The 24,404-nt window shown below is 36.0% G+C and overlaps 1 protein-coding gene across 1 annotated transcript; it reads left to right on the plus strand.

Annotated features, from left to right (window-relative positions):
• Positions 1–678: 678 nt before the first annotated feature.
• LOC128552770 (serine-rich adhesin for platelets-like) lies at positions 679–24,076 on the plus strand (the record flags this gene model as incomplete). Its single annotated transcript, XM_053533833.1, has 9 exons — positions 679–712; positions 8,070–8,366; positions 8,694–8,753; positions 10,595–10,704; positions 11,667–11,715; positions 12,110–12,223; positions 12,562–12,648; positions 13,124–13,534; positions 23,907–24,076. Coding segments are annotated over exons 1-9 (1,332 nt in total), but the record flags the coding sequence as incomplete, so codon positions are not given.
• Between the last annotated feature and the right edge of the window lie 328 nt (positions 24,077–24,404).

Here is a 24,404-nt window from a genome sequence, read left to right on the forward strand (position 1 = left end):
GAATAGTATCACGGAACTCCGACAACTGGTCTTCCGTCTCCTTCCGTATTTTGCCAACCTCAGCCTTCACCCTTTTATCAACGATCTGCGACACTTTGGATGTAATTTTCTGTTAATGGCCAGTTTCTAGTTGTTCTATCCTGTCCCGAAGTGAACCGAACAGCATATGCATGTCGGCAGAAAGTTTGGAAAACAGATGTTCAACAGTAGGCTTCCCATTTACATGAATGTCTGCTTGTGTCACAATCACACTGTTGGTCTCTGGAGACATGGTGTTTGACAAATTACGGCGGGCTGTAACATGTTTACTAATGTCTATCACTTTTGGTTTCTTTACCGTGCTGATATCAAACGTGTCCATATCACTTGCAGACAGGTTACGTTTCCTGCCTGTGCTAGGTTTAGCCACTTGTGTGATCATCTGCGACGACATCACCGACTCTACAAAATCCCTTGCTTCGTCTCTAACTATGTCTCTACCGTTTCTTGCTGCCTTATCCTGCTTACTGGTCATAATCAAAGTTTACAAAGGAGAAGTACACCGAACTGGCATATATACACTTGTTCCGAAGTGAAAAAAGTTTATGTCAAGATTAAATATCCTTAAAATATACTCAGAGCCCTTCCAAAAACTTTATTTCCGGGTTGCGAAAGTTTATTTACATTGTAATCCTCACGATGTGTGAAAGAAACGGTGTTTCAGCGGCACGTGGTACATCTAGGTATATAGTCAATAAAAGTTCTGCGAAGGGAGTTAACTCTGTTACTATACTATACTTTTAATGTCAGATTTCTCCAACATGCAACGTTATTCCACGCCAGATCTCCGTCAACGAGAAACACATTCAATAATTGTCCACCTCGCTAAATATCACACCATCAAACTGCCTGGAAATAACAAAATCTCTCAAAATAACTTCAGCTGTTTTCAATGGCGCGTATCACTTTTGGTTGCATTCCACTATCCATATGACAGATTTATATGTATTTGTCAAACTATTTAAATTCACTTGTTTATGTTTTATACCACCAACAAAATATATTTCGCCCCGTCTCTATATTATGTTTATTGGTTTAATTAATCTAGGGATGTTTTATTTTAGCATGTCTTTAAATAATCTAATGTGAGGAAGCCATCCAGCTGGCTTACGGAAGGTCGGTGGTTCTACCCAGGTGCCCGCTCGTGATGAAATAATGCACGGAGGGGCACCTGGGGTCTTCCTCCACCATCAAAGCTGGAAAGTCGCCATATGACCTATAATTGTGTCGGTGCGACGTTAAATCCAACCGTAACAAATTAAATAATCTATCTTCGTGATCATGTTGAAATTATTTTGTCATTTTTTTTTAGGTTTTTTTTATATATTTCTTCGTTCTTTTTACATAATCATTTAAGCTTTTGTTTAATATTCTTACTCTATTTATTCTGACCTTGTTTCTTTGTCCATTCAGATCTTATTCATTCATTCATTCACTTATTTATTTATTTACTTATTTAATTATTTGTTTTTATTTATTTATTTATTATTAGCTTACATATTTATTAATTAATTAATTTATTTGTTTATTTATTTGTTTATTTGTTTACTCATTATTTATTTATTTGTTTGTTTATTTATTTCTGTACAGTTTAACAAGGTCTGGACTATATTTTATTGTGTGACAATATCCTTAGAGGCCCACTTACGATAAGTGTGGGGTAAGAAATTTCAGTTTCTGGTGGCTATTTTTGTGGCATCTGTTGCGCAATTGTCTTCTTCAGAGTCCTAGCGATCAAAGCAACCATCGTCGTCATATTTTCGTCCAGCTTTTCTTGGATCAATTTCGCCATATCACGTACCAAGTCTTTTTCTTCCGGGGGGGGGGGGGGGGGTTGTTTTCTCTTTCCTTGGCTTCCATTTCGAACGCCTGTAGATGTAGGTCAATAATTTCCCTACATTTAGTCTTCGTTTCTTCTAAAACTTCGTCGATTTTACTGCAGAGAACCTCCTTATTCGGCGCAAGATGGCAGTTTGTCGGTCGTGGTAAGAAGAATCGTTTTTCAAGTGACTTTTGGAAGTACGTCTTCCAGTCTGTGGCAAGGCGTTGGTCATCAATCGCTTTTGCAACCACTTTTCCTCTGTCCGTGCCGTCATGGTTTAAGAGTTCTGACGGAGTAACCTCCGGAAGATGCAGTCCAGGGTCTCTGGAATAAGGTGTCGGACTACCTCTACGGCTAGCGTTGCCTCTGGCTCTAAATGAACGTCTTTGCGAGTGTATTTTAATCAGTTGTTTGTAAGATGTTTGAACTAAAAGATAATTACCCCTTTCAAAAGTAAACTTGTCTTGTATGGTCAATCCCGATTGGTCAACGTGATTGGCCAATCAGAGCATATCTTTGGTATCTGGTCTCAGCTTTCTGCCCTAGGTTAATGTCATTGGATAACACAGTAGGAAATATCCGTCAATATCCCTTTTATCATATAATCCAGATGTTAATGTGCCAGAATAGGCGGAGACACATTTTTAATACATTCAATTTATGTTTCGTATTAACTTTAATTTCTTTTCCCTTTTTTTTAATAAGATAGTTGTATTAAACTTTTTAAACATATTAGAGTAGTATGTAGTTAAGAAGGTTATAAGCATCAATTCTATAACGTTTTTGTAATTTCACTGAAATAGCATTTAGGAATAAGCATGTGCTCATTATGTATCATATTTTAAATATAGTATCGAACAACTATATAGGTTAATAATTTTTTCTCCGTAACAAGCATGCTTTATTTATTCAGTCACTTTTACTTCACTTTGAATACAATCGCATTTTGAAAAGTTTCATCACATTGTTCGTTTTATTCCCTTTTCATCTTTTCGTTGATTATGATTTATTTAGTTTTTAATCAGATTTTATTTTTATTATTTAAGTTGTTTGTATTTTATTAATTCTCTTCCACAGGAATGAGTCAATACTTTGTTAATTTGTTTACGTTTCGTTTCTTGTGATTCGTGAACATTTATTTGCTGATGCAATCTATCAATCCGTAAATCAATCAATCAATCAGTCAACCAATCAGTCGACCAATCAATCAATCAAAGAACAAAAAAATCAATCAAACAATCAATCAATCAATCAAACAATCAATCAATCAATCTATCTATCTATCTATCTATCTATCTATCTATCTATCTATCTATCTATCAATCAATCAATCAGTAAAGGATCATTTTCTTATGCTCAAAAAAGCACTTGATGATTGTTTATTTCATATATCATCCTTATTCATTCAATCAATCAATGATTAATCAGTCAGTCAGGCTTTAATCAATCATCATTTTTTTTCATTAAGATATTGAATGCGTAAGCAGAAATATGCAGGTGCCACTGCAGTGTGTAATCGTTTAGTTCATTCACATTATGTCATTTATTGGTTTTCGTTCGTTCTTACATCAGCGACTCAATCAGTCAAGTAATCAACTAATCAATCAGCAAATCAACCCATTCATCAATCAGTCTATTAGTCGTTTAAATAATTTCTCTTCATTCCGTTTTTTTTTAAACATTAACAAAATGCTCATTTATTCAGTAAATCAGTAGATTCAATACATTAATTGATAAACATATGCAATTAATGTATTGAATCTACTGATTTACTGAATAAATGAGCATTATATATATATATATTCAATCAATCAGTCAGTACTCATTCAGTCAATCAGTCAACCCTCGTATATGGGCCTGAAAAGTCCACCACCAGGTCGGCATCATACAGAGTCAATCAATAGAAAAATAAATCAATCACTCAAACAATCAGTCAGCAAGACAATCATCGATGAGTCAATTACAATCTACAAGCTCATTAAAAGTCTGATTTTCAGTACAAGTGATCAATTTGCAAATGAAATGTTAAATAAAAAAGGGGTCCTTTTGTTTTAGATTTTCACAATATTGTGTTGAAGACAAACTGTCCTTCCGATTTTTGGACGTAAAACGCAACGTTTTATCGACGTTGCTTATTGTTTGCATCGTTGCGCTTTGGACGTTTGCATTATATCTTAGGTCCATTTCAACTGTATTCATGAGCCAACAACTTTGGGAAATTATTAATATTGACGCACTACCAGCTATCTGGGTTTCACGCAAGGACATTTTCCTTCCTTTTTAACTACAAGTCGCTACTTATCTGACCGCGATACACGGAACGTAATTTTGACATCACCGATCTAAGAAATATAATCTTTCCTTTTATTTATGTTCATTTAATATTTCGTTTTTTGTCTCGTTCCCGCTGAATTTGCAGTCAGCGTCCTTAATCCCGCCCTTCATTCGCACGTGTATTCTGTCTGGCACGTTGCGCGTATGAGTATCTTAGTAATGGCTGTTTCGCATACGCACCAAAAACTGAACAAAGGAAAAAGAAATAGAATGTAGCTAAATGACATCGAGGCAGGCCGAAACGAAAACATGCGTTAATTGAGTTTTATTTTTCTTGCATGTAAATCGTTTTTCCCTAATATTAGTCGAATTTTACATGCTCCACGACTACTTAAAACAGGCGTACAGATTCATCGTGCAATTCCACACAAAATCATACGTTGATAAATCAATGCTACCGATTTCATTATCCAATGCCGACGGAATTGTTATATCGTCATCATCGATATTAAGGACATATCTGCCTCAGATATTATGATATATTTGTGAAGCACTAGCCGATTCGGAAACCTTTTTTTTTCCACAGACAAATGTGTAAATCTCTAAGAAAACCAACAGTATAATATTCCCAGCAGTCATTCTCGTTTACAATTATGTGAAGTCGCTAATGTTGCATACAATTATATTTACTACAGAATTACGCAAATGTTTTCTCTTCTAATACGTGACTTAACATGTATTTAAACTATATTTTTTCAGTTAAATCGCTTATGCATCATTGCAAAGTTAAACTGTAAAAAATCGCGAACATCGGTTTCTTTAAAATACCTGCATGCTTATCTGATTTGCAATATGAACTTATCTTCTGTTAGTTTCCAGTCATATTTTGCACCCCCACCGCCCACCCCGATTAATGTAAATAATAGACAGACCTATCATAAATAAGTGCATTTTTGCAGTTAGAAGTATTAATGACAAAGCCAGCATCGTAAAAAGAAAACTTTTTAAAAACCTATATCACGCTGAAGTAAAACAAAAAATGTGACATACGAAATATTTCACACCTTTTCCTAAGTATAACCAGTCTTACATTATTTCCATTATATGTTAAACAGTATGTAGACAAAAATTACAAGATACTTTCACGTTTAGCCATTTAAAGGCACTGGCCTCCAGATTTTCGCTTGAAGTTCAGTCATGTTTTGACCATTAGAACAGGATTTTTTTGTTTCTAATCTGTCTTAAACTACCAAATCAAGAGAGTAGTTTTAAAACCTTAAAAAATATAGCAATAATTTTGATATCTATGTTTTTTTTCTTTTTTGTTGTCGTGGGATCTAGAGGTCAATGCCTTTAAAAGAACTTTACTAAAACATGTAGCCCGCCGGCTTAGCTCAGTAGGTAAGAGCGTTTGTCTACGGATCGCGGGGTCGCGAGTTCGATCCTCGGGCGGGGCGTATGTTCTCCGTGACTATTTGATAAACGACATTGTGTCTGAAATCATTAGTCCTCCACTTCTGATCATTCATGTGGGGAAGTTGGCAGTTACTTGCGGAGAACAGGTGTGTACTGGTACAGAATCCAGGAACACTGGTTAGGTTAACTGCCCGCCGTTACATGGCTGAAATACTGTTGAAAAACGGCGTTAAACCCAAAACAAAAAACAAAACTAAAACATGTACTGCGTGAAATCATTAAAAAATGTTAAAGTTTCTTGTTTGACGTGGGTAGTCGACGAAAGTCCCCACCTGAAATAGATGGAACAATTTATTTTCAGCCGAGCCCACGGCAGGTGTCATATTTACCTCCCCAGCATCCAGTCTAGGCCGATACTGATGGAAACAGTACCAATTTAAGCATATCACCCAGCACTGTACACTAGTCGGGATATCAGCCGCGACCGGGAATCGAACCCGGACCGCTGGCGTTGTAGTCCAACCTGCTAACCACTGCGCCACTGACTCTATTATTTGAAAACGGATGACTGAATTTCCATAAATCATGACTGTTCACATAAATCACAAGTTTTGTCGGCGTCAGGGCATGAAGGCATGATACATTTATGTTTTAATGACACAACATGATTCTTCCGATACATGTACCATATTTCAGTAGAAACTGTGCTAGATCACTATATACATTTTCGTACACTGTTCGGAAGATGTAAACGTCAAGCTGGAAACGTAATTAAAATTCGGCTTGAATATGCGTAAATATAGGATCTTCTTGACAGATAGGGAAGCAGACGTTTCTTCTTCGTATTTTGGCGGGAAAACAGCATGTGCCTTTCGTGATGTTCCTTCGGTAATGACCGAATACTCATAGAAAATTACTGATAGAAATTTTCTCTATTGAATTTAAAATTGTTGCATTTAATAGATAATTCAACAGTTTCGTGAATGACTCCGATGACGGTCTTTTAATACCTTTAATCATTGTGTATTTACTGTCGTTTTGTGACAGTGTGCGTCTGACTAAGTCGACCGCTTCGTCATGTATAATGTACATATACATACTTTCGTAGTCGAGGGTGATTATTAAGGAATCTTTAGGTACTCTGATTGTTTTCAATTTTTCTGATAAAATCGGATGTTTCCTTAATATAGGTCTCTTGTTGAAGCACGAATGGTTGCAGAAATTGATCAATAAATTGTGATATGTTTTCAACAGGACACTCATTTGCCGATATAACTGGTTTTCCTTTAGTGGGTGGGTCTGCATGTATTTTGTTTAATTGTTATGGTATGATTGTAAGTTGGATTTAGGTAATAGAACTATTTTTCAGAAATTTCGTTTTGTAAGTACGTTATGTACTTCTTTGATGATTGAGGGTGTAAATTCCCTCGTCATTTTTGTGTAATGTACACTAGAATTTAATTGTCTCATTCCTTCCGTTATATATTTTTCTCTGCTAATAATGACAGTAGAATTTCCTTTGTTGCTGTTTTTAATAACTACGTCCTTATTATTTTTTAGGGATTTTAAGGCAGATCTTAACTGAGGGGAGAAATTCCCCTTCGTTCTTTTCTTAAACTTTCTGTTTGTAATTATATTGTATGTTGCTCTCACGGCATTTGCTTTGTCCTTTTTTTAATTACAGCTGATGCAAATCGGCTATTTCTATTTTCGTAGCCGTAAGAAAGTTTTCTAGAGTGTTATTGTCCGAAACATTGTTCGTTTTCTCTGGTTTATTTATGAAAAGGGCCTACTGATTCTAAGTCTGTGTTTGTTTTCATATGCCCATAATTTTATTCTCATATGTTGAGCAAAATCATCAAAATTTCGCATCAATTCACGTGTTCTTGGAGGGTCTGGTGTAGGGACGAATTTCAGATATTTTCATCATTATTTAAATGCTACCCGGATAAATTCGTTATCATGTAGGATTTTGCTTTATCCACCGCCATAGAGTTCATGCATGTAAAGTTACCTGATGTCTTACCAAAAAATAAGTTGACAGACATGCAATTACATTATTGTATGCATGATCATAGTAGCTTTCTTTTGAATAATGAAACTGATAGGAAGGACAGATAGTACTTTGCATTTATCATGTAGTATGATGTTCAAGCAACAATACTATTTATAAAATATGATGTCATATCATGATGTAAGATAGTATGGTTGTTTTGTGAATATTTATGTCTCCTGAAAATGTCAGTTAACACACATGTCTGGATTGATGTCAGCAATTATAATATCCTGTTTTGGTTTAACTAGTATCAAAGGTATAAATATAGCAATCTAGTTAATCTAGTACCTGTATATGATAACATGCATCATGTGATAAAAAAACTTAACTGTTTTAATAGTATTCGCTATTGAATGAATAACGTTACTATTTCCAGTGTAAATTTACTTGAAATTGAGAATATCTAAATTATATGTGATAAAAAATATTTTGTTCATCTAACCAAAAGAATATCTTTTTAAGGTTTAAGTAGAGCTGGTCAAAACACAGATGCACAGCCTTCTGTTTCAAGAGCAACAGAAGGTTTACAACAAAGCAATGCTCCATCATCATCTACCGAAACAGCTGCTTGGACACGACAAACTAAACCTGCACCTGGTGCCGGAGGAAGAACAGATCCTACAGTTACAGTGGTTGTCGATAACCCCAAACATCCAGACTATGTCAGTATAGATTCTAGAGTAAGTTCATACCAAGGATGGCCAGATTACCTGGATCAAACCCCTAGACAGATGTCAGAAGCAGGTTTCTTTTTTGTTGGTAGGTATCATTCATGTTTAAAATTGAAAGTATTACCAAAAAGTCGTATTTCTGGCAAGGAAGTGACATGTAAACAGTGCAAAATGAGCAAATTTTATTGACTGCTATGCAGTCAGATAACTCAACAAATTAAGCTTTGTTCATAGGTCTGTATTGGGAAGTTAAAATCTTTAAACTGAATTTTGCTTACATAGCATAGAAACGTAGCAGCAAAATGTAAAACAAGAGATGCAACCATGAAATGTGTCGGGAGTTTTTGTTTCAGTAAGCTATAATCCTTGTTATAGTCGGGACCTCTGATCTCCATAACTTTCTTTTATATTACAGGTTCGGCTGATTTTACCCGTTGCTTTTGTTGCCTCGGAGGTCTACGAAACTGGGAACCAGGTAGGTTAAATGGGTACTGTTTTAGTTCTATTGTCTATTGTAAGTCATAGAACAAATGAACAGACCTGAATATTATTGTCACTCTGTGTCAGTCATTATACAGGTTATGAAACATTTATAGAAGTGAAATCAGATATAGATGTTGATAACTGATGTTTTTGGATAACATCTAGTTGGATCCTTGTGTTGGACTAAACTGAAGTTGAAACTATCTAAACAAGTCAGGTTTCTTACTACTATAAAATTATTAAATTTGTTGGGCATGAAATTTCTTGGTTTTGGTCAAAACGGTAATTTCGTAGGGATAAGAATTCGTAGATGTCAACTTTGAACATAAAATGAATGGGAATTTTACCTGTTCGCTGGGATTAAATTTTGTGGCTTGACTCAACCACGAAATCCACGAAAAAAGTCTCCCACGAATATTAATGATTTCACAGTATTTGCCCTGTTGCCATTCAATAACTCAGAGGAAAAAAGCCACTTAATATGTTTCCGTCCTGTGTATTAAATGCAAACAAGTGGTTTTGAAAAATGTTCCTCTGAATTCAACTTTTACACAAAGCAGTATGAGAAAATCATTACTTGTGAAGCAAAATTTAATGAGCCATTGTCAAGACTATTACAAAGACTAAGTTTCATGTACTTTGTCTTCCTAGTTACTAATTATTTACTAACTATTCTGAGTTATCATATAGTTGTTTATTTATTGTAGTCCTTATTTATTTAATCTGAGTTAATTTTAACTTATTCTTCCAAGTTAGGACAACTTCATACTTATGATAGTGACATTTGAGGCAGTAAACACACTGCATCCGAAGCCCAGTTATATATTACATTTATGTCTTAAGTTGAACAGATAAAATGAGTGAAGATATCAAACCATTTTGAGTCGATATTGTACAGAGAATGTTTAATATGGATACTTTTGTTCTGTAAAGTAATAGCTTTTGTTTTAATTACTGACTAATTGAATTGAGTCAGTTTCATGAAATATGCATGTGCTGATGTTGTTCATATCCATGAGAAAGCAGCATATATGAGGTTTGATTTACAAATAATGTCACTAGAGCCTTATGAATGTATATAATTAAAAAAAATAATATACAAGTACTTTGATCTATTTGCACTATTTTTGGAAAATGTTAGATTTTATAGCTATTTTATTGAGGTATCGCCATGTACAGAAAGCATGGTAAGGATGATTGTTGCCCGTCACCGACGTGTCTGACGACAGAAATTGATATTTTTGCCACTATAAAGCAGTTTCAAGCCTGAGCACTGCACAGTGAACTTTAACATGCGAAAAAAAAACTGTATTTTCGCTGAAGGACATAGCTTCTCATCATTACAATTTCATTTGATTAAATATGCTATTTTGATGTTATTTTGTGATTGTCTATGTTGTTGTTTTTTTTCTGTTTATGAAAGAAACGTTATTTTTGCGTGTGCCAAAATGTTGCAAGGGGTGAACTTCAAAGTTAAAGTAAAACAACCTTAGAATACAATATTTTCCCATGTAATCATACTTGAATTAGGTAACATCTTCATATAATCTCTATAATAATATAAAAATAAATGCGCTTTGGACATAGTGACATTACTTCTGGATTAAAGCTGGTAGATGGTAGATTTTAAGTTTTAGGTATAGAAATGACCAGAAATACTTACTATGAGATGCCTTATTTTATATTTATATATATATTTATATATAAATTGTTACAGTATATATATATATATATATATATATATATATATATATATATATATATATATATATATATAGTTACAGTAATTTGTACGCTCAAATTATATATTTTTCAAAGATTTATATATAATAGGAGATGATCCAATGTTGGAACATACTAGATGGTTTCCACGTTGTGAATATGTCAACAAACTGAAAGGCGAGAGATATGTGGCTGCAGTACAGAGACGTCATCAAGAATATGTAAGTGTTAAAAAAGTTATGCTTTTCAATTTAGGCAGTACCACTTATTATTCAAAGGGGTTTTAACTGAATATCTACTAACTGAATAGCGAAGAGTGCAGACTATGATGTGTAGGCTGATCTCTGGTCTGCACAGGTCGCAAACGCAGAATCACTTGTCACCAGCATGCTAAAGGTTAATTGCTGAAGAACAGGGTGGAAGGAGTGAGTCTAAAGAAAACCATGAAGGTTTAAGAATATATATTTCATTGTTAACTCACAAACGTTTAAGGTAGTACAGTTTTTAAAAAAAAAATAACTTTGTTACTTTAAGCTGTGTTAAAGAGAAAGGTTGTTGTAAAGAAGTCGTTCAGCTACCTTGCAAGAAGTTGGATACATATCCAAGCATCTAAATACTAAACCAAATCATTTGCCACTCACGATTAGGGTTTGAGCCACACCTGGGATGTTGAATTATTCATGTGAGGAAGCCATCCAGCTGGTTTACGGATGGTCGGTGGTTCTACACAGATGCCCGCCTGTAATGAAGTAAAGGCACTACTATCAAAACAAATCTACCTACTAAGCATAGAGGATGAATATATTTTCATTTGATATTTGAGGATTGTTTAAGTAATTGTTGGGTTATAATCACCGTTGAAAAAAGTATCTGTTTTTCCCAAATTTGAGACAAAACTTTCCAGTTGTATTCTACTAAAAATGGTAAAATTAATCTTTCTGTGCTAAAAGCACAGTAAAATTAATAAGAAAGAACATCAAAAATGCAAATCATTGTAAAGAAATAGATGGTTTTTTTTTTGCCTTTAATATTATGTCGTTGTTACAAATGTATTTATTTATAGGTGGTTAACTGAATTGTTTTCAAAGTTTTGACCAAATACTGCAAATATTCTCAAAGCAGAAGGTAATGGTCATTTTCTCCCTGCGGAAACATGATGTTTTATATTTCACTTGTTTTGTAGATGGCTGAACAGCAGAGACAACAAATAGAGATTGCACAAAGACGGGATGGTATGTAATAATATTTCTTCAATTCTACCAAATTCAGGCGTATTCCACTTGATTGTTCAGTTATCAATATTTTTTAAAATGTTTTTTTTCCGTAGGTGTAATGTAGTGAAACATTTTAGAACTTTAATTTAAACTTGGTTACCAGTTATAGCTGTTCAAGAGAATTCTTTAAGCTCATAAGATCAAATTTTCAGTGATTAACCCTTACCATCTGCAGTGTTTGCTTTTCAGTCAATAAATTTCAGTAAACATCCCGTCAAATGATAAATGGTACTGCCCAAATTGGAACATGGACCAGTCCATTACAAAAATTTAGCATGGTAAGGGTAAATGATTTTAATAAATGTCAAGAAGTTGAAGTTTTAGTCAGAGATTATTTTTATGGATATTTTAGAGAATCGTTATCCTCCTGATCCGATGACAACAGAAGCTGCCGCTGTCATGCGTGAGATGGGCTACTCTGCGGAACGTACGAGGGAGGCAATCTTAGCTGTTAGACAACAAACAGGTTTGTGTTATATATTGTACCTTTTTAACATAGAGACTATTATATAATAATAATAAAGACAGGAAGACGGACAACACGTCAAACACCGATTAAATATTAACGATTTTAATGTATGATCTACAAGTTTTGACTAACTATTAATGTAAACATGATGAAAAAAGGTGAATAAGAAGGCAGATGTGCTATTAACTGATACTCCTAATTGTAATTGTTATTTTGATCAATGTTCTTTCAAAGGGGTGATTAAACAGCTGACTGAAAATAATAAAATTATGTGATAGAATTTTTTTTAAGATGCAAGGATGTTTAATACCAATGTGTGACGTTTCTTACTACAGGGTCAGCAATGGTCACTACCCAACAAGTTTTGACCTGGTTACTGGACGCTGAAGAAAGACGATTAAATGGTAATTCAAGTAACACCGGTAAGTTACTGTAAACGCAAGATTTAATTATGATACATTGTGAAATGTTTGGTCCTGGTGGCTGTTGTAAGAACTTGATGTATTGAAATTTTGTAAACATTTGGACTTGTTTAGCAATATAAGCATTGTGTTCATTTGCTGCCCATACAAATTCTGTCCCACCCTTTTGATGTGTTTTAATCACTGGTGGTGGTTTAAAACTCATCTGGATCAAACTCTTTGCATGAGAGGAAAACTTTCTGCAAGATGCCTGAAATGATCCTTGGAGGGACACCGACCTGTGTTGTTGTGAATTAAAATCCAATAAAACACGAACAAAAAATTAAATGTTTTTGAATCAAAATGTAGTGTGCTTTAGGATAAAACTGGCAGCTTTGTTTATTAATTGTTTTTGAAATTCATTACAATTTTCAATAAAGCAATAAAAAATCGTAACATGCATATTTGTTTTGAATTTTAAATCTTTATCTTGCAGAATTAGGCATTAGACCTCCACCTATGTCCTTTTCTACAGCAACTTCTAATGTCAACACCAGGACTCCGTCCTCTATTGTGTACACAGGAACCAGTATCTCGTCTTCAATTGTATACACTGGAACCAGCATAGATACTTCTATTGTAAACACGACTTCAAGCATTTCTGCCGCAACATCCATAGTCAGTGCTGGGACCACCACATCTACTGTGAGTTCAACATCAACAACTGCCACGGCTGGAGTCCAGCAGACTGGTACTCCAGCAGGAGCAGAAAGCTCTGGAACTAGGAACCAGCAGACTGGTTCAGGGAATGGTTCCAGTTCTAATTCAGTCAGTGGAGCCAGTGTAGAGAAGCAGTCTGGAGCATCTGGTGGTGACAGTGACGAGTCGAAATTAGCAGCCGAGGAAGGTTTGTCACTTTTCTGTCAGTTTCAGTCGTAACTTACTTTTATAGTGTTTATGCGTGATAACTCATATTATTTATAATTATAACAAGATATACACATGTCTAGGAATAAAGTCAAGGACACATTAGGAAGCCAAAAGTCAGCAGCTTGTATTTGGCCACTATATTTTCTAAACCACTGGAAGGATTTTCATAAAACTATCATCGATTGTTTACTCCATCAGGACACTGTGCAGAGTACATGACTTTAGTCTGTATCTGTATTGAAGATCAAGGTCACACTACAAGGCTAAAAGCAATATGGTCTTATTCCTATCTGAATAATATCTTCTAAACTGCTTGTAGGATTTTCATAAAACTGGCATCACTTCTTTTCCTAAGGCAACTGATGTGCAGAACACAGGATTCTAGTCACTAAGAGAAAGGTCATTCAAAATGAAAAACGAGATATTATTCCTTTTTCCGAATAAACAGTTGTCCTTTAAATGTCCAAGATGGTCAGGGTCAAGTTCGAATATGGGCCATCTGGGGCCAAAAACTAGGTCACCTGGTCAAATCGAAGGAAAACTGTATATGCAATAGGGGCTGCATTTTTCATTGGATATTTGTGAAATTCAATCAGAATGATCTTCTTGATGAAATCTGGGTCAAATTCAAATATGGTGATCTTGAGTCAAAAACTAGATCACCTGGTCAAATGAAAGAAAAACCTTGTGTGTGCAATAGGGGCTGCATTTTAGTTTTATGTTTAGGTCAGCTTTTCTCCTAAACTATCAAAGGTATTGCTTTGAAACTTGCAACACATTCACCATCAGTAGCTGACCCTGTATAGCAAGAAACATAACTCCATCCTGCTTTTTGCAAGAATTATGGCCCCTTTTGGACTTAAATAGAAAATATCAGATTTCTTGTTTAAGTTTTATGTTTAGGTCAGCTTTTCTCCTAAGCTATCAAAGCTTGCAACTGTTGTTCAGCATCATAAGCTGACTCTGTACATCAAGAAACATAACTCCATCCTGCTTTTTGCAAGAATTATGGCCCTTTTTGGACTTAGAAAATCATGGGTAGGACAATATTTCTTTTATACAAAACAGATCAGATGAGCGTCAGCACCCGCAAGGCGATGCTCTCGTTCACTGGATACGTGTGGAATTTGAACAGTTTGTCTTGATCAAATCTAGGTCAAGGTTGAATATACATACACCGGGGTCACAAATTAGGTCACTGTCAAATCAAAGAAATATTTTGTGTGTCTTCATAAAACTTGGTCAGAATGGTTTATTTCATGAAGTTTTGGATGTTTTCTAATCTGGGCCACATTGGGTGTAAACTAGGTCACTAGGTCAAATCAAATGAAAAACTTGTTTACACTCTAGAGTCCACTTTTTTGCTCCATCTTCATGCAACTTTGTCAGAATGTTTGTCTCCATTAAAGTTTGGACTAATTTTAATTTGGGTCAAGTGGGGTCAAAAACTTGGTCACTGGGTCAGATCAGAGAAAATGTTTGTTTACACTAAAGAGGCAACATTATTGGTCCAATCTTAATGAAAATTTGTCAAAATAGTTGTCTCCTTGAAATCTCAAATGGGATAAAAACTGGGTCAGGGTGGGGCAATAACTAGGTCATATCGAAGAAAAATCTTGTTTACACTATAGAGGCTACATTTTTGCTCCAATCTTCATAAAACTTGGTCAGAATGTCTCCTTGAAAACTCGGACAAGTTTGACCTTGGGTCATTTGGCATCAAAAACTGGGTCACTAAGTCAAACATATTTACACTGTTATGGTGTGTTACTCAGATGAGCGACCTAGGGCCATATTGATATAATGACAGAGAAAAGTCATACAAATATGGACATGTGTGCATTTTTAGCTCGACTATACGAAGTATATTTAGAGCTATCCTACTTAACCCGGCGTCGGCGTCCTTCCACGTCCCCACCTTGGTTAAAGTTTTTTTACACTTTCTCTTTTTGTGCCCCACCCCCCCCCCCACACACCCCGATGACTGGTGGGGGCAAATAGATTTGGTCTTGTCCGCGCGTTCGTCCGTCCGTCCGAAGTTCTTAATGCGCCTAGCTCAAAAATTATTTGATATAGATTGAGGAAACCTTGCATGAGTTTTATTCATGATATGAACTTGCGCACCTCCTATTTTTCGTCTGGCTCCGCCCCCTGTTTCCAGATGATGGCCCCTGAAATAGTAAAAAATGAACATTTTCAACTTGTGACGCACTTAGCTCAAAAAGTGTTTAATATAAATTCATTAAACCTTGCATCAGTCTTTATCATGATATGAACTTGCGCACCTCCTATTTTTCATCTGGGTCCGCTCCCTATTTCGAGATTTGTTGCCCCTGAAATAATAAAAAATGCACATTTTCCCCTTGTGATGCACCTATTTCAAAACGTATTACATATAAATTGATAAAACCTTGCATGAGTCTTTATCATGATATGAACTTTAGTACCTTTTATTTCTTGTCCGCCTCCGCCCCCTATTTTTAGAGTTATGGCCCCTGAAATAGTCAAAAATGCACATTTTACCTAGTGGGACACCTAGCTGAAAAAGTATATGATATGAATGGATGAACACTTGCATGAGTCTTTATCATGATATAAACTTGCTTACCTCTTATTTTTTGGCTGGCTCAATCCCCTATTTTAACCCATCGTCATCAGATGGTGGGCTAGTCAAATTACTCTGCGTCCGTGGTCCGTCCGTCCGTCTGTCTGTCCATTAACAATTTCTCGTTATCGCATCTCCTCAGAAACTACTGTGGGGATTTAGACCAAACTTTGTCAGAATGATGTTTTATATCCTAGTTTTGTCCCCCTGGAAATCAGACTGGTTCAACAATTTTTGAGTGAGTTATGGCCCTTTGTTTATTTTTATAATTTACAAAGATTTATTTAGGGAAAAACATTGAAAATCTTCTTGTCCAAAACCACAGAGCCTAGGGCTTTGATATTTGGTATGAAGCATTATCTAGTGGTCCTCTACCAATTTGATTCAAATTATTTCCCTGGGGTCAAATATGGCCCCGCCCCGGGGGTTACATGGTTGATATAGACTTACATAGGGAAAAACCTCTTGTCCAAAACCACAGGGCCTAGGGCTTTGATATTTTGTATGTGACATCATCTAGTGGTCGTCTACTAAGATTGTTCAAACTATCCCCCTAGGGTCAAATATGGTCCCGCCCTGGGGACACATGGTTTACATAGACTTATACAGGAAAAATCTTTGAAAATCTTCTTGTCCAAACCACAAAGCCTAGGGCTTTGATACTTGTAATGTAGTATCATCTAGTGGTTCTCTACTAAGTTGGTTCAAATTATCCCCCAGGGTCAAATATGGCCACGCCCCAGTGGTCACATGGTTCTTATAGACATATATAGGGAAAACCTTTTAAAATCTTCTTGTCCATAACCTACAACATTCAAATTTGGACCACATGTATAGTTTTTAGTGGCAAGATGATCCTTGACATGAGTTGACCTTGATTTTGACCTAGTGACCTACTTTTACATTTCTGTAGCTACAGCCTTCAAATTTGGACCGCATGCATAGTTTTGTGCACTGGAAAAAACTTTGACCTTGACATTGACCTAGTGACCTACTTCCACATTTTTGAAGGTACAGGCTTCAAATTTGGACCACATGCATAGTTTTGTGTTCCGAAATGAAATTTGACCTTGATTTTGACCTAGTGACCTACCTTCACATTCCTCAAGCAACGGCCAAATTTGGACCACATGCATAGTTTTGTGTACAAAAAAATACTTGACCTTGACATTGACCTAGTGACCTACTTTCACATTTTTGAAGGTACAGGTTTCAAGCCCGCCCGCTTAGGTCGGTAGGGAGAGCGTTGGTCTACGGATCATGGGGTCGCGAGTTCGATCCCCGGGCGGGGAGTATGTTCTCCGTGACGATTTGATAAAAGACATAGTGTCTGAAATCATTCGTCCTCCACCTCTGATAATTCATGTGGGGAAGTTGGCAGTTACTTGCGGAGAACAGGTTTGTACTGGTGCAGAATCCAGGAACACTGGTTAGGTTAACTGCCCGCCGTTACATGACTGAAATACTGTTGAAAAACGGCGTTAACCACCCCCACCCCCCCCCTCCAAAACAAAAAAAAACAACAAAAAAACCCATAACAAACAGGTTTCAAATTTGGACCAGATGCATATTTTTGTGTTCCGAAATGAAATTTGACCTTGATTTTGACCTTGTGACCTACTTTCACATTTCTCAAGCTACAGCCTTCAAATTTGGACCACATGCATAGTTTTGTGTACGGAAATTAACTTTGATCCTGAGATTGACCTAGTGACCTACTTTCACATTTCTGAAGCAACAGGCTTCGAATTTGGACCACATGCATATTTCTATGTTCTGAATTTAAATTTGACAGTGATCTTTACCTAGTACCTACTTTCACATTTCTCAAGCTACAGCTTTCAAATTTAGACCACATGCATAGTTTTGTGTACGGAAATGAACTTTGATTTTGGGATTGACCTAGTAACCTACTTTCCCATTTTTGAAGCTACAGGCTTCGAATTTGGACCACATGCATATTTTTGTGTTCTGAATTGAAATTTGACATTGATTTTTACCTAATACCTACTTTCACATTTCTCAAGCTGCAACCTTCAGATTTGAAGCACATGCATAGTTTTGTATACTGAAATGAACTTTGACCTTGAAATTGATCTTGTGACCTACTTTTACATTTCTCAAGCTACAGCTTTCAAATCTGGACCACATGCATGGACAACCTGCACAGTGTTGTGTACCGAAATGAAATTTGACCTTGATTTTGACCTTGAGCTAGTCTTGAAATTTAGAACATTCAAAAATGGCTCAATGGTAATAACTCTGTGATCTCTTTTTAAAGTTACTGCCCCTGAAATAGTAAAAAAATCACATTTTCACCTTATTATATGCCTAGCTCAAATAGTATTTGATGTAAATTCACGAAACCCTGCTTGAGTCTTTATCATGATGTGACCTTGCACACTTGGCATTCTTCTTGAGAATCTTAGTGCTTATTACAGAGTTATGGCACTTGAAATAGCCAAAATAGTTGAATTTTTGTCTGTGATGCTCATAGCTCAAACAGAATATGGCCTAAAATAATGAATTCTTTTCATAAAATATTTGTTGAGGCTATACTCCGATAAGACTGCAAACATTTGAATTATTGCCCCTTATTTGTGACAAATGTACCAGTGGGGGCACACCCTGTTTCCTACTGACACATTCTAGTTTCTCATCTGTAATTGCTTGATGGATTTGTTTCAAACTTAAAATAGTTATTCCTCATCATCAACCACATCATATACCAATAATTCATGAATTATCTCCCCTTTTCACTTAGAATTTCAGGTTAAAGTTTTGATGCACTTTCACTCTATCTTAATTATTAATAAATGGATTTGATTCAAACTGAAAGAAGTTGTTCCACATCATCTCCCACATCGTATGACACAAGGTCCATAACTCTGGTACCAATATTTAATGAATAATCCCCCACTTTTACTTAGAATTTCAGGTTAAAGTTTTGATGCACTTTCACTCTATATCAGTTATTACTAAATGGATTTGATTCAAACTTAAAATAGTTGTTCAACATCACCCCCTTTTTAGCTCACATGAGCAATGCTCAGGTGAGTTTTTCTGATCGCTCGATGTCCGTCTTGCGTCGTCTGTCGTCTGTCAGTCGTCTGTCAACATTTAGCTTGTGTATGCGATAGAGGCTGTATTTTTCGACTGATCTTCATGAAATTTGGTCAGAATGATAACCATGGTGAAATCTAGGCCAAGTTCGAAAATGGGTCATCTGGGTCAAAAACTAGATCACTAGGCCAAATCAAAGGAAAACTTTGTGTATGCGATAGAGGCTGTATTTTTCAATTAATCTTCGTGAATTTTGGTCAGAATGATTACCTTGATAAAATCTAGGCCGAGTTCCAAAATGGGTCATCTAGGTTAAAAAAACTAGGTAAAATCAAAGAAAAACCTTGTGTATGCGAAAGAGGCTGTATTTTTCAATTGATCTTCATGAATTTTGGTCATAATGATAACCATGATGAAATCTAGGCCGAGTTTGAATATGGGTCATCCGGGATCAAAAGCTAGGTCACTAGGTTAAATCAAAGAAAACCCTTTGATAGAGGCTGTATATTTCAATTAGTCTTCATGAATTTTGGTCAGAATGATTGCTTTAATGAAATCTAGGTCATGTTTGAATATGGGTCATCTGGGGTCAAAATGTAGGTCACTAGGTCAAATCAAAATAAAAGCATGTATATGCGATAGAGGCTGTATTTTTCAATTGATCTTCCTGAAATTAAATCAAAATGATATCCTTAATAAAATCTAGGCTGAGATTGAAAATGGGTCATCTGGGATCAAAAACTAGGTCACTAGGTCAAATAAAAGAAAAACCTTGTGTATGCGATAGAGGCTATATTTTTCAATTGATATTCATGAAATTTGGTCAAAATGATTACATTGATGAAATCTAGGCAAGTCAAAAATAATGTGACTAGTTCAAATCAAAGTAAAATGATTACCTTGATGAAATTTAGGTCCAATTTGAATATGGGTCATCTTGGGTAAAAAAGTAGGTCACTAGGTCAAATAAAAAAAAGCTTGTGTATGCGATAGAGGCTGTATTTTTCAATTGATCTTCATGACATTTGGTCAGAATGATTGCCTTGATAAAGTCTACGTTAATTTTGATTATAAGTCATCTTGGGTCAAAAAGTAGGTCACCAGGTCAAATCAAAGAAAGCCCTTCTGCATGCAATAGAGGCTGTATTTCTTGATTGATCTTCATGAAATTTGGTCAGAATGATTGCCTTGATGAAATCTAGGTCAGGTTTGAATATGGGTCATCTTGGTCAAAAAGTAGGTCACTAGGGTAAATCGAAGTAAAACATTGTGTATGCGACAGAGGCTAAATGTTTTCAACTGATCTTCATGAATTTTTTCAGAATGATAGCCTTGATGAAATCTAGGTCAAGTTCAAATATGGGTCATCTGGGTTTAAAAACTAGGTCACTAGGTCAAATCAAGGAAAATACTTGTGTATGCAATTGGGGCTGCATTTTACACTGGAGTTTCATAAAATATGGTCAGAATGGTTGCCTTGATGAAATCTAGGTCAAGTTGGAATATGGGTAGTCTGGGGTCAAAAACTAAGTCAGTAAGTCAATTCAAAGGAAAACCTTGAGGCTGTATTTTTTTTATTGATCTTCATGAAATTTGGTCAGAATGATATCCTTGATGAAATCCAAGTCAAGTTCGAATATGGGTCATCTGGGGTCAAGAACTAGGTCACTAGGTCAAATCAATGAAAATACTTATTTATACTCAAGATTTTTGCTTCAATTGTAATGATAATTGGTCAGAATATTTTTTCCATGAAACCACTAGGTCAAACATTTTTCACTGTTATAGTGTGTTATGGTGTGTTTCTCGATTGAGTGACCTAGGGCCATCTTGGCCCTCTTGTTACTTAGAATTACAGGTTAAAGTTTTGGTGCACTTTCACTCTACCTCAGTTATTATGTCTCCCACCCTGACCCCCCTCTGGGGGAGACGTATTGTTTTTGCCCTGTCCGTCCGTCCGTACGTACGTCGAGCAATAACTGGAGAACCATTTGACCTAGAACCTTCAAACTTCATAGAGTGGCAAGACTTATGGAGGAGACGACCTCTGTTGTTTAGGGGTCACTCCGTTGAAGGTCAAAATCACGGGGGCCTGAACATGAAAAACCATTTCCGATCAATAACTTGAGAACCACTTGACCCAGAATGTTCAAACTTCATAGGATGATTGGTCATGCAGAGTAGATGACCCCTATTGATTTTGGGGTCACTCCATTGAACGTCAAGGTCACAGGGGCCTGAACATGAAAAATCATTTCCGATCAATAACTTGAGAACCACTTGACCCAGAATGTTGAAACTTCATAGGATGATTGGAGATGCATAGTAGATAAACCCTATTGATTTTGGGGTCACTTTATTAAAGGTCAAGGTTACAGGGGCCTGAACATGGAAAACCATTTCAGATCAGTAACTTGAGAACTACTTGACCCAGAATTTTTAAACTTCATAGAATGATTTGTCATGCAGAGTAGATGACTCCTATTGATTTTGGGGTCACTCCGTTGAAGGTCAAGGCCACAGGGGCCTGAACATGGAAAAACATTTCCTGTCAGTAACTTAAGAGTTACTTGACCCAGAATGTTGAAACTTTATAGGATGATTGGTCATGCGGAGTAAATGACCCCTATTGAGTTTGGGATCATTCCGTTGAAGGTCAAGGTCACAAGGACCTGAACATTGAAAACCATTTCCAATCAATAACTTGAGAACCACTTGATTCAGAATGTTGAAACTTCATTGGATGCTTGGAGATGCATAGTAGATGACCCCTATTGATTTTGGGGGTCACTCTATTAAAGGTCAAGGTCTCAGGGACCTGAACATTGAAAAAATATTTCCGGTCAGTAACTTGAGAACTACTTGACCCAGAATTTTGAAACTTCATAGGATGATTGGTCATGCAGCGTAGATGACCCTACTGATATTGGGGTCACCCAGTCATAGGTCAAGGTTACATGGGCTTGAACATGGAAAAGAGTTTCCAATTTATTACTTGAGAACCACTTAGCCCAGAATGTTGAAACTTTGTGGAATGATTGGACATGCCAAATAGATGATTCCTATTGCATCCAGCCACCAGTCTTGCTTACACTTTTGCTCCTGTCCCCTATTGACTTCTTGCCTATATGACTATGCATTGGGGGAGTCATGCTCTTTTCTACAAAAGCATCTTCTAGTTATTATATGGATTTGATTCAAACTTAAAATAGTTGTTCCACCTTATCACCCACATCATATGACACAAGGTGCATAACTCTGGCATCATCGTGATCTTTAGTGACCGCTCAATGTCCGTCGTGCGTCGTGTGTCCGTCAACATTTTCTAAAGAAATCTTCTTCTTGAAAACCACTTTGCAGAATTACACCAAACTCCACAGGAATGATCCTTGGGTGGACCCCTTTCAAAATTGTTCAAAGAATTGAATTCCATGCAGAAATTTGGTTGCCATGGCAATCGAAAGGAAAAACTTTAAAAATCTTCTTGTCCAAAACCACAGGGCTTAGGGCATTAATATCTTGTGTAAAGCATCATCTAGTGGTTCTCTACAAAAAAATTCAAATTATCCCCCTAGGGTTAAATATGGCCCCGCCCCGGGGGTCACATGGTTTGTACAGACTTATATAGGGAAAACTTTGAAAATCTTCTTGTACAAAACCACACGGCCTAGGGATTTGATATTTGGTATGTAGCATTATCTAGTGGTCCTCTACCAAGATTGTTCAAATTATCTCCCTAAGGTCAAATATGACTCCACCCCGGGGGTCCCAAGTTTTACATAGACTTGTATAGGAAAAAAGTTGAAAAAATCTTCATCTCTGAAACCACAACACTTAGACCTTTGATATTTGGTTTTTAGCATTGTCTTACGGTCCTCAAACAAAAGTGTTCAAATTGTACCCCTGGGTTGAAAAGAGGCCCTGCCGTGGGGGTCCCAAGTTTTATATAGACTTATATAGGAAAAAACTTTACAAATCTTCTTGTCTGAAAACAAACGACCTAGTCTTTTGATATTTGGTATGATGCATTGTCTAGTAGTCCTCTACCAAACTTGTTCAAATTATGCCCCTAGGGTTAAAAGAGGCCTCGCCCTGAGGTCACTTAGTTATTACGTGAGTTATATAGGAAATATACTTTAAAAATCATCTGATCCTATTTCCAAGACTGTTTAATTATATTTACCTTATGACCCCAAGTAATATGATATCTCTTGACAGTGACCTTGACCTACTGACTTACTTTCCAGTTTTTAGCTCACCTGAGCACGACGTGCTCAAAGTTGAGCTTTTGTGATCACCCTTTGTCCGTCGTCCGTCGTCGTCCGTGAGAGGAAAACTTTCTGCAAGATGCCTGAAATGATCCTTTGAGGGACACCGACCTGTGTTGTTGTAAATTAAAATCCAATAAAACACGAATAAAAAATAAAATGCATTTGAATGAAAAGGTAGTATGCTTTAGGATAAAATTGGCAGCTTTGTTTATTAATTGTTTTTGAAATTCATTACACTTTTCCATAAAGCAATAAAAAAAAACAAGAACACACACACAGAAGTATTCTAACTTCTTGACTTTTGTCATGTCTAGAAGTTTTGAAAAATAATAGTTAATTCAAATTCAGCATTAAAGAAAAAAAATCATAACATGCATATTTGTTTTAAATTATAAATCTTTTTCTTGCAGAATTAGGTATTAGACCTCCACCTATATCCTCTTCTACAGCAACTTCTATTGTCGACACCAGCACTTCATCCTCTATTGTGTACACAGGAACGAGTGTCTCATCTTCAGTTGTATACACTGGAACCAGCATAGATACTTCAGTTGTTAACATGACTTCAAGCATTTTTACCGTATGATATTAAAACATCTGACACACTAAATAATTCAAAATAATGTCTTGAAATTAGCGTGAAATTCATGGTTCACTTTAATCATGGTCAAATATCTCAAAAATAAGCACACGGACCTATATGTCTTATTTCACCAGTTTATATGCAGTATGTTTATTTACAACTGAGAAAAGTTTCATTAAAATCTACATTGTAGAAAAATTCTTTTACTCGAAAATATTATTAAAGTTATGATTTTCCCATTGCGTGAGGCTCAAAGTTTTAAAATCAGTCTAGCAAAACATTAAGCACACGACACTATCTTTTTATTTGCTGAAAAATCAAGATT

Source organism: Mercenaria mercenaria, unplaced genomic scaffold (genome assembly GCF_021730395.1).
Source record: "Mercenaria mercenaria strain notata unplaced genomic scaffold, MADL_Memer_1 contig_3136, whole genome shotgun sequence".
Taxonomy (NCBI): domain Eukaryota; kingdom Metazoa; phylum Mollusca; class Bivalvia; order Venerida; family Veneridae; genus Mercenaria; species Mercenaria mercenaria.